The sequence below is a fragment of the Uloborus diversus genome, unplaced genomic scaffold (genome assembly GCF_026930045.1).
Source record: "Uloborus diversus isolate 005 unplaced genomic scaffold, Udiv.v.3.1 scaffold_359, whole genome shotgun sequence".
Lineage (NCBI taxonomy): Eukaryota > Metazoa > Arthropoda > Arachnida > Araneae > Uloboridae > Uloborus > Uloborus diversus.
This window is the reverse complement of record NW_026558526.1, coordinates 52,498-65,029: the sequence shown is the minus strand read 5'-3', so window position 1 is coordinate 65,029 and position 12,532 is coordinate 52,498. Positions and strand designations below refer to the sequence as shown.

The 12,532-nt window shown below is 30.6% G+C and overlaps 1 protein-coding gene across 1 annotated transcript in view; it reads left to right on the top strand.

Moving 5' to 3' along the window:
- The window catches only part of LOC129233360 (vacuolar protein sorting-associated protein 28 homolog), a 32,491-nt gene that overhangs the window by 15,422 nt on the left and 4,537 nt on the right, over nt 1-12,532 (top strand). Inside the window, exons 4-6 of the mRNA XM_054867400.1 lie at nt 880-985; nt 4,990-5,091; nt 8,846-8,899. Of these exons, the coding sequence (XP_054723375.1) occupies nt 880-985; nt 4,990-5,091; nt 8,846-8,899 (262 nt within the window). The remainder of the gene's footprint in view (nt 1-879; nt 986-4,989; nt 5,092-8,845; nt 8,900-12,532) is intronic.

Here is a 12,532-nt window from a genome sequence, read left to right as displayed (position 1 = left end):
TATTTTTTTAGTGTACTACAATGTAAATCTTTTCGCTAAGTGATTTTTTTTTTTTTGTAAATGTAATTTTTTCCTAGTAAATACCACAACGTGAAAAGTATCTTTTAAGCTGCATATTTTGTATAATAATTTTGCGTGATAGTATAATTTATGTCATTAGCTAGCTTGATTAGAAATATTGGAAGCTTTTTTTTTTTTTTTTTTTTCAAATTCTAATGAATTGTCCTTGTTGTGAGCAAGTAATCCAAATAGATTTTACTTTGGAGGGTAATACAATTTTAAGGGTGTTACACTACCAGATTCTCAATTCACCAAGCTTTATGACTATTCACATTTTGAACAGTAAGCTATATTTCGATAAGCTGGGTGATAAATTTTCAATTGAACATAACAAAATTTTAGAATTTGTCACCGCTGCACACTTTAATGCCTTTGAAGATTGTATGTACTGGTGGTATGATTTGGGACTATTCATAAATGATCCACGTAATTCCTTGTTGTGTTGAACGTTATGAATTGAGAACTGTATTCTGTAATTTTCCAAAACTACCATTTTTTTTCACTTAGTATTAAGAATGACTTTCAAGTTTGAAGTCAAATGGTCAGAAATTCGTTTCTAAAAAACAAATGAAAACTTAACATAAAATAACAATGTAGCAAAAATAACAACTCTTGATCTTTAATTTTCTTCGTTACATTTTTTATGTTTTCCAATGGTATCTAGAGAAGATTCAATTGTGTTGAAACTGTATATGTGTTTTGCCTATGAGGTTCATCTTAACATGAGGTGTGAGCCTCAGGTAAAAAAAGTTGTGGATCACTGATCTACAAACTAATCATAGTTTAAGAAGATTAGTTTTATTTTCGTTTTTCTCATAGGTACACAGCTGCCTGTTCCAAACTTTTAGTACAGTATAAAGCTGCATTCAAACAAGTCCAAAGTGAAGAATTTCCAAATGTTGAAATATTTATGAAAAAATTTCGTGTAAGTGTTTTTAGCTACAAATTAATAAATGTTGAGTTTTTGTCCAGTTGCATTCCAGGGTGGCCACTCACTTTGGAAACGGGAAAGTCTCAGAGAATTTTGAAATACCACTTGAAAACATGAGCTATGGGAAATTTGCGTTCAATTCTGGAAAATATGACTGGCAAGATACTGCTAACATGGTCACATAATTTTCCACCAATAGGCTCTTTGAGTGCGACATTGGGAAAGTTTTTTTTTTTGGATGTACAGTTGAGTCCCGACTTATGCGAGAGATGCGTTCCAATACTCCTTTCATAAATCCAAATTTCTCGTTGTAGAAAAATGTACTTATACAATTTTTTTAGAAACATGCCAAATTCTTTTAGATACTGTTAAACTGGCTTTAAAGCATTTCTCAACTATACATTACAGTTTCTTACTTAAAGAGCTGAACTTTTACTGTTTTTAAAAAATAAAAAAAGCAATTTTATTCAACATAAAATAGGAGAAGCTGCTGTACCCGCAGAGGGTTGTACCTACAGACGTTGGTCGGGAAATTCCGGGTATCGTCATAGAGATCCTAATTGGGGTTCAACGTGTGTCACAGCCCTCTCCAATACCCCAGAAAGTTTCAACCCTATCAAACAAACATTAAGACCTATCATTCTATCACATTTTTTCGGTTTCAGTAGGATCTAAGTAAAAAATAACATGAGCAATTTCTTTTTTTTTTTCATCCATTGTATTGTATTATTCATTTTTGTTGTAGGTATCATGATTCCCTATATTTTATAGGTTTTGCTTCTGATTTTTAATGTTGTAAAACTGTGGTTCTGTCGATGTGACTGGCTTGCAAAACGAAAATGACGTACCTTTATACTCAAGGACACATAACCATATGTACCCACGGACGGCAATTTTTAGTCTTCTTGGGTCACACTTGAGCCTTCTTACAATGTGAAGTACCTCAAAATGGTGCCTTGTCATCAACGTTCGGAATTTGCTTTTAACAATAATGATGAATTTGAAGTAGGACTTGAAGATATAGTGTTGAAGTAACCCCCACCTGTTGTAGGATCTTCAGACAGTCCATTCCACCTGTTTTCACTTGAAGTCGACTTTTCTAGATTTTTGTTGATTTAATCTAAACTGAGTTTTTTGTAGTAGGTTAATTTTAGTTAAGGTTTTAATTTGCATATAAATTGAAGTTATTATGTAGGTACATATAGAGTCATACTACCATGAATCTTGTTATTTTTTTATTTAAAAACATATTAATTATTCATAACATCATTAACTCTCTTAAGACTAATAACTTTTTTAAAGAGTTCACTGATGTTGATGATTAAGGAATATGTTTTTAAAAAAAAAGGAAAAATACTTCGATTAACTTTCAGAGTTTAATTTCTATTGCATGTTTTATTTAAGATTATTTTCAATGGATGTTTGGATTTCAACATAAAATGGCTTATGAAAAGGTATTGAGTATAACTGAGTTCGTCAGACCTAGTTATATATTATTTTTTTATATGTCCATGGGTACAAAGGCACCTGTTCGTGGGGCGAACGGGTTGTTGTACCCACAGACAAAAAAGATGATTTTAAAAAAAAATGTTTTTGAGGTTGAAAGCTTTGAGATTTTCACCTGACTAAAATTGTAAAATTAGATGATAAGCTGTATATTCTGCCAGAAAAATTTTACAATCAATTATCCATTTCTAGAGACCAGCAAAAATTGAAAAGTATATTTTGTCTGTGGGTACAGCAGCTTCCTCTACTTTAAGATGCACAAAATGAATGATCAATGGGAGGGAAAGACATAAAATAAAACAAAACAGCATGCACATTATGTAGTAATAATAAAAGCTGCACTATTATGGTACTGTACAACAGTAGATACAGTAATGATATTCATGAGTTGAAAAATACAGATTATGATGATTTATGCTCCATGATCAGATCATTATTCTTTTTATATACATTTTTAACATGTTTGCTTTGCCTTTTCTTTTATAACGTTTCCATTTATGCAACAGCCTCTTTTCCTGATCCCTTTGATACACAGTACATGAGCAGCTTCCATTTTCATAATACATATTTGCTTTGCTTAGACACTACTCTGCAAGCTTCAGTATTGAAACTAAGTTCTGAATTTTTACAGATATCTTTTTGTTTTGACTTTCAATTGTACATATCGAAGATTCACTCATACTTATTGTTGTGCTACTCTCAACGTTTTGTATTTGTTCAAGCATATTGAGAAGAATCTTAACTTTTTTTTTTGGCAGAAACTTCTTTTTCCTCCCATTTTCAAACTTTTGATTAAACAGAGCAACTAAAGTGTCATTATATTTCATCAACTTCAATAATTAGAATGAAAAAACAATAAATGCACTAACAACGCAATGCGTAAACAAGTTTGGTGTGAGAACTTTCGCTGTCAAAGATGCTAAAGAGTTGTAATAACGTTCCACAAAATCAATATTTAGTAGGCAATAACAAAGCCCATATTTCCTTCCAAAAAAATTTATGTTGTCTATGAGGAATTCAAATTGTAAGTCGAATCACGTTGTAGTGGGAGTCGACTGTACTCGCATAAGAGTAATCCTTCTGCTTTCAGAGAAAAAATCAAAGTTTCTGGAAGTCCCCTCCATACTTTACGAAAAAATTGGAAGTGTTTTGCTTGGGAAATAAAACGTTATAAAAAAGGAAAAGGCACTGAAATAAACATTTATGATAAAAAATAGATGTGATCCTGTCTCTCAATTATATTTTGTGTTGGTTTGGATTTTCAATCAAGAATTTTGATAAACAGCTTGTATTTGCAATTAAGGCATTTTTTATTTACTACTGTTATTCTAAATTAATACCAGTAAAATTTTGCTTTTAAATTTTTTGTGGCTTTATTGCAGTCATTGCTTTTAAAACAGGTGCTAATAGCCACATGATTGATTAATTACATGAAAGATTAGCGAGTTTGGAGTTTCCCACATTTTTCTGCACTGTTGATGATACTGTTAGTCTTTAATCAGCGTTCATGCTGTTTTGTATTAAATCAGAATGTGCCAGTATTTATTTGTTTAATGATTATTTTTGAAGTTTAATCAAAATCGGAAAAATATCCCCTTTTTTTAGTTTTTGAAAAGAAAGAAAGATGGGGGGGGGGGGATTTTGCCTTGTCAGTATTGTTATGGAGTTTTCATATTATTAAATTGTTGTGGAGAAAACATGAACTTATATGTGGTTAAAAACCTATATTTTGGAAGCATATTCATATTAAGTACATTCTTCGCGGAAAATGTTTCTGTTTTTGAAATTTCAATCCTTTTGTGTCCTATAGATATTTAATTACTTTGAAGATTGAAAGTTATTTTAACATTTGCTACCAAACGTTGTTCTACTCTATTTCTTATTTTGTCAATGTTGTAAATGTACATTTCTTTCTTTCTCTCTCTCTCTCTCTTTTTTTTTTCGATAAAAATAATCACAACATTTAAAATTTTTGTGTTATTTAATTATAAAGTTGAATATTCTTTTTGTATTTTTTAATTCCTACCATTCGTTCTATCTCCCTATATTGTATTCATTTATTTATATATATCTTGTTAAAATATTGCTACTCAATTTTCACTTACGCCTCTGATTAGAGTCTTTTGAAATTTGGTATATGACCTCAGAAATGATGACAATACAATATTCTTTAATCAAATTAATAAATTAACTATTTATTATTATTTTTTTTCCGTTATTATTTATGTGGTAATTGCAATGTCATCCCTTTTAATTTCTAAACTTATTTTGCTCATTGTATGACCGTCATGCCTGTTTATAGAAAACCCTATATAATGATTAGCTGTAATGTAATAGCTTCTATTCTCCTTCATATTTTACTATGTATTATATGAAGGGGAGCTTTTTTAATCAAAAAAATTACTTTTAATTACAAAATTTTTTTGATCTTTGACTTCTCTATAAATCTTTTAACAAATAAACTATAAAGTAATATTTTCTCTTCTATATAGCTTGATTGCCCTGCTGCAATTCAACGAATCAGAGAAGATAGACCAATCACCATCAAAGATGATAAAGGGAATACAAGCAAATGTATTGCAGATATTGTTTCAGTAAGTTTTAGCATTCAAAGATCTGCATTGTTTCTTATTTAACATTGCTTTACGAGTTAAAAAAAAAAAGATTAACAATTTTCAAGTTGATTAAGTTTTATTTTTTGTAAAGGAACTACACTTAACTTTTGTCTTTATAATTTGCATTTCATTCTTTATTAGATTGCAAATATGTTGTACTTTCTCTATTTCTTTTTTTAATGTATATTACCCCTTGCTGACTTTCTTTGTATTTTACTTGAAATGTTTCAAAGTTCTGTAAAATTTAAATCTGTATTGGGGAGTTTACTGTACGAGGTCAGTTCATTTTTCTGATTTTTTTGTTACCTCCCCCCCCTCAAAGTTTTTCTATTCAAGTGTTTCATTTTTAAAAAAATCCCCCTCTGCTCTCTACACTAACCAATTCTTCCATCTTGTTACGCGATTCCAGTTGAAGGTTTCATCCTGTGATAAAAAATACTATAATCCTTCTGTTCAAAAGCTTTGCACTCAGATAGTGTTTAGTGTGAAGAGTTAATTTTAAACTGATATTACAAAAAAGCCCATTTTTGTCTCATTTGATGCTAAAATTTGTTGTCACTAAAAACTATCATTTTTGAATTCTAAAATATTTTCTTGGAAAATACTCGGCATTTTATGTGATTGTAGAAAGCGTAATAGGTAAAATATGAGAGGATAACTATTTTTGTATGGAAAATAAAGCTAAATAATTACCTGTCGTCATTTCAATTTGCTTAGAGATAGAGTTACATCCTTCATTGTAAAATGGAATATGACTTTAGTATAATTGTATGAGGTGCAACCAAATAATATTGGTTATGTATCAAAGGCAATTGGCATTTTAGCTGAGATATGTGAATGGTGAAATGTAATAGGCCTTAAAACTGCTGAATGTAAAAAATTTTCTTAATAATAGTGTTAAATTTTAAAAGGTCAATTTTTTTTTTTTGATCAACAACAATGTGTGTACTACAGGGTTCGAAAATATATCAATCTATATATATCGTGATATATATCACGTTATATAACCCATATTTTGAAAATATCATGATATTTTGATATTTATTTTTTCAACTACTTTATTTTTAATATAAATAGAATAACAATTGTAGTTTTGTTATTCATTTATTATTGAAAGTAACTAAAAAGGTATGTACTATTTTTATGATGTATTAATACATTATTAATGTAACAAAGTGATGTAATATTCCTTTTTTATTTCATATTCATAAAATTATTATTAATAATGTCACAATTTTAATTCATATTAAAAGTGCAAAGTTAAATATTAAACATTGGTCAGAAAAAATAATATCTTACGGCTGTGCACCGACTAATTCTTTTTTTTTTTAATTTCTGAATCATACAACTGTGTAAAAGTAGCTAACAGAAGAAAAATGAGTTCTGTTCAGCTAATGCTGAATTAACTGCATTAAAATTGATAAAAATGTTAAATGAAATATTTGATATAAATAATGAAAGAAACCTTAATTTTAAGTCTACAAATTGTAATAACAATTTACTGTTTTGAAGACTAGTTTGAGCTGATTGAAAATATCGGATATATATAAAAATATCTGATATTTTTGATATTTTCGAAAATATTATGATATTTTCGAACCCTGTGTACTAGTAATAATCAAATAGTAGAAACTATTTTCTATATTTAGATATTCATTTTTTAACAACTTTACTTATTTTTATGGTTGTTATGAGTAATGTCGAATACAGTCGAATGCGAGAACTTTTGGCATTTCATATTAACCGAATTAACAGGAGGCAATTGGAAAAATCCTCATTGAGTCCATGTGTTTTGCAAAAGAAGATGGTGGAATCTTTTTTTCCATAGAAATAGTTTGCACATGATTTAGGTAAAATCTATTATTAGTTGGGATAAATCTATTGTGGAATAATTGTGAATTTCAAAACTAAGTAAATTCCTTATGGTTTCAGACTTGAAATGAGTTTAATTCATCTATGGTATTTTTACTTTTGGGGTCTAAAATTCAAATTTTTGATTAGAAGAAATACTCTCCTCCAAGCTTGATGTGTTCAAAGGACCACAAATTGTTAGCAATGACAAAAAGTCGCTATACTACTACAGTATTTCTACATTTTGTGTATTCCCATTAAAATATTGGCACTCAGTGTTTCACTTTTTCCCCCCATGACTTTATCATATCCTGATGGCTTTTATTCCACTGAAAGTAGACAAGTATCCCTGCATTTGAATATTTTTGGTGCATTAGCATCACTATGCAATCAATCTGCGCAGCATTAACATCACTATGCAATCAGTCTGCAGGCTTGCTTTGCAAGGGAGATTCCAGACTATTCAAGGAGGAGATCTGAAAAACCTCAGCATGAACCCAGCCATCCACCTTGTACATAAAGTGCACCTCAAATTTGTTTGATGAGTTCACTTCAAAACTAGTTGAAACAAAAGCATGGGTTGCTATCATCAAAAGTCAGCCAAACAAGTTTTTTTTTTTTTTTTTTGGTGCAGTGTTGTTTGTTTACAATAAAGAAATTAATTTGAATTACAAACTTATGCCAATCTCAAAAGTTAAGAAGAATGTTGTGGAAGTCTTGATTTGCTTTTCTATGTTTTTGACTCTGAAGAGTACGATAATATCAATCATCATATCCGTGATATTTAATAATGACAATCACAGGTTTTTTAAAATAAAAATATTTAGAAATATGGGAAAAATCGGGGAATTTGCCACTCTTAGATTCTGTAGCCCACCCTGTTCAACTATTTGCCGTACTTTTAAAAATAACTTGTTTTTGTACTAAACTTGCATTCAGATAGCAGTAAGCAAAGATAGGTACAGTAGAGTCTCGAAAATCCGAGTCTCTTAAGTCCGAAGTTCCGCTTAGTCCGAGGTGCTTTGTTGATATTTTTAAGGTATACATTTCATAGACAAAAAGTGTTTTAATCTGAAAATTTAAATATTTTGCTATGTAGCACTTCCCAAACAATATACGATAAAGTAATAGGTAATAAAAAGAAACTGAAAGGTTTATGTCAATAACACTTGCCGAGTAACATGAAATATTCTTTGTCTGTTAGAGATGGATTAAGAAATTCCTTGGGAGAAAGTAGGCAGTCGGTTGATGCAAAAAATAACTTGAAGTTAAAACATTGTTTTGCCCCAAAGGACGAACAAACAGCTCTTTTGGAATATCAGATTGCAATTAAATTGCAATTTAAAAGGAAAGTGCAAAACTTGACGCTGTACAATACATATGTATGAAATTTTATCCTTCTAGTCATAGAAGGTTAACGTTTTTGTATTATGTGAGGTACATACGTATGCTCACGCATAGCAACAAATGTTACGACAACACTCATCAAAACTTATTTGAGGACAATCAAAGGGCAGTTTTTGATTGCCTGCAAGTTTGCACAAAAGTATGTGCAGACATCAAGAAAAAAACTAATCAAAACTCATTTAGGGTTAAATAAAACATAAATTTATGTTGATATTTCAGTGATAAATTTTTAGAGGAGACAGTATTTCCTTTTCATAGAGTAAGGAAATACACAGCACATGTCCTTATGTAGTCTAAAGAATTTTTCGGATAGTCGGAGTTTTCAGTAATCCGAGGTCAGGCAAGCCCCAATTACCTTGGATTTTTGAGACTCTACTGTTTAATTTTTAAAATATAAATGGTTCAGGTTTTGAATTTTGAATATTTATACATATATAGCATTTTTATTTTTTAATGATATTTTTTTCTTCTTTAGCTTTTCATTACAATTCTGGATAAATTGCGTTTGGAAATGAAATCAATGGATGAGGTAAGTTCTCAATGCACGTTTTTTTTTCAAATTGAAGTATTTATTCAAAAGAAAAACTTATGTAATTTGATAGGAGATTAGCATATTTGTTTTTATGTATATGTAAAGACTGAGGAATGTTTTCCTAATTGAAAACTGTTGACCCCGCTTGAAGGAATAGCGTCGGTTTCGAGAAATATTATTTGATTAAGTGAAGTATTTGACTCGGCGGGGAAATTTTCTTTGTCTTTTCAGATTGACAACATTTGTCTTAAAACGTAATAATAATAAATCAATAGCTATATAAAGGAAGTAATTTAGTTATTCGTAAAAGGTTTCGAAATGCGCTAAGTAAAAAACAAAATAATGCAATCAAACCTCGCTATAACGAAAACCAAGCAGGCTGGCTTAAGAGATCGCTATAACCCAGGGTTCCCTGCATACGATTTTTCACAAACAAGACCACACTTGCAAAGGTACTTCTATAACGAATGTCTTTATTTCACAAATAGTTCTATTAACGGAAAGGATGATATTAAGTAAAATATTAGTATTATATGTTGTGTTCAGTAAATGTGAAATGTATCTTTTTACTTATCCATAATATAGGAAGAAAAATTTTATTTTTGGTTGCAAGCTTTTATGTACATTTCATTGATTCTTCTGTCAATTATTGTAAACAAATCTACAGCTGTTCATCTAGTTTTTGTCGTAAAAAATTTTGCTCAAAACAACTGAGAGCTGCGTTAGAATTGCAGTTCTGCCATATAGTGACTACAATAAATTTAGAAAACAAAAATTCCTTACGAATTTGGGATAGACTTTCAATGCTTTTCAGAACAAATTTAACTTAAACACCTACAGATTTTTTCTTTTGCTTGCCTAACTTAGCTATGGCCAGTGTGAAGTTAACAATGCAATATTATCAGAGAAACAATAGATGAGGAGTGTGCTTGTGAAAAGGGGATGACTGTTGCAAAAGATGGATCCTACAGGAAAACTAATCAGAACGTAACTGCGACAAAGACTATGAAAAGCTGAAATTTTTAGAAATTTTTGGTTCACTATAGCCGAATCCACAGCGTTTAGCATTTGTTACAAGCGTTTTAAAATACATTAAAAATATAGGTCTTCAGTCAGGGCCGATCCTAGCAGGTGTGCAGAGTGTGCGCTGCACAAGGGCGGCCAAAGCAAGGGGCGGCCGCAGGCCGCATCATATAGTTCTTATAATCAAGCAAAATTCCTCAAGAATTTCTCACAAGATAACTTATAATAAGTGGAATAAATATGCTGACTTTTAAATGTTCAATTGTCAAAGTATGTGTTGATTTCCCGACAGCATAGCATACATAGTTTAGGGAAAATAGAATGTTAGGGAACATTGTATTGGTTCATTGTCCATTAATTAATATCTACTTTTAACACACATGCTCCATTTGGTTGCAAAGTTTGTGGCAGAACCGGTAATCAGGCATGGATACAGGGGAGGGGAAAGGCCCCCTTCTGAAGTATGAAATGGTGCCATCTAAAAGGAGCACCGAGGGCGGCCACTAATGTTTACCCCCCAAGCTTTTATAGACCTAAACAATAAAGACATATTTTATTTATTAAAAAAAAAGCTATACTGATTAGATACTCTCGCAAGCAAAGCATTTCAAACAACAAACTATGTAACAAACTCAGTGTTTAACAATCGTGGATGCGTGGAGAGAAAGTGGAAAATTGCGTGACTACCTTGAGAGTAACATATATGAATGACGAACTAGAATGTTGTACTTTTTTCCATTTATGACAATTTAGCTGATAAAAATCTTGAATGAACTGCCCGGTTTCAGATTAGGTAGGAGGACAGGGCCCTTGCCCCGGGAAGCAAATTTAATTGTGGCTCCAAAACGAAGATCCAAAAGGATGGCATGACCTCCTTGACGAAACTAAAGAAGGCTTAAAATTGCGTTTCTAGGACTTTACTTTCGGAAAATTTCGCTGGTTGAACCATCGATCTTAAGGACCCAATTAAGTCTCTGATTCACCTCTTCCACCTTAACTTAATCAAACATAGCTAAAAATGATAATTCTTCTATCCCCCCCCCCCTTTTTTTAAATTCCAACTTGGCATAGAAATTCAAAGAAAGATTTATATAGACGTTAAAGATTAGTTAAAATATGCAAATTACTCTTGAGGGGCGGCACATTAGGTCTTTGCACACGGGCGGCCAGCACCCTAGGATTGGCCCTGTCTTCAGTAGGGACAAATTAAAAGGTTCGGTACAACCTGGGTCGTTATAATTAAGTATGTATATTTTAAGTGTCAATGAAATCTAAAAAAATGTAACTTACAACTTCAGTTATAACATTGTTGTTTTGGCACCTGTTTTTAGTTCATTAGCTTTTGAAAAAGTCCATAATAGTGGATTGCTTGTTCAAGTTCTTTTGGGAAAACTTTTTAAACTCCTTTTATGTATGGCTGTAAATATGGTTAAAAAAACATTCTGCTTGCATAGTAGTACTCTACTCACTTTCAACGTTACATTTATTCTTTTGTTGGCCACAATTTAAGACACGGCAGGAGTACCAGGATTGTTTGGTTTAAACCAAGTTTTTTTTTTTTTTTATAACCATGTGGTTTTTTTCAAACTTTTTTTTTTTTTTTTGAAAAATTTCATTGTTTTTCCCCCAAATGTTTTCATAAATTTTACATATTATTGCAAAGAGTAGAATCAAATTAATGCAAATTAACTAGCAAAGCTTTATAGGTAAATTACAGATTTAATACATTTAGAAACTTATATTTTTTAAGGTAATGCAAATTTGCTGAATAGTTTCTATTTTGTTATTTTCTTTTTTAAAATCTATGCAGCTTTTCTATTAAGTACATAGATATACAAGGCAAACCAACCACGTTTTTCTAAAATTACATGGAAAAAAAAATCCATGTAGCTCTTTTATAATTTTTTTAAAATTATCATTAGTTTTCAGTCTTTTGCATTTTCAAAACAGTCCAAAAAGCATATTTCAACCTAAACTTATGTTCTACCTCATTTGCTTGATTACTTAAGATTTATTGAGATATATTATGTAGTGTAAAAATATCTTAACACTAGAATATTTAAAGGACAAGAGAAAAGAAATAACTAAAGAAGTCCAAGAACACTTAGAGTAGGCATAAAATTTTGTGCATAAAAAAGACCTGCATGCTTTTTGCATCCCCGAGAGACGATGCAGTCAGAGCAAGAAAAGAAAATGTATAAAATTGTAGAAACAGAAAACATTCATGTAACTCTGTGCTCTACTAAAAGAATTTAATGCCAAATTTTCACCTTACAAAGAACTTTTTTGATCCCAATGTAATAAAAGAAGTTTCATGTATGAATGGTGGAAGAATCAATAAACATAATCTTTTATGACAGTCTTCATTTTAAAATATGTTAAAAGAGTATTTTCATTTAAGTTTGTACTGATTCTTTTAATTATTTTTTTTTCTCTTTGATAAAAAAAATTGTATTCCCAAATGCATTAAACCTGAGGAACACCGACTACAATGAAAAACATAACGATTGTCTTAAAACCTACTTGTCCTGTTTCTATAATTGTTGTCACTGATACATTAGGTAAATAAATTACATGATTTGTAACTTTTTTAGAAATCCTTAAACA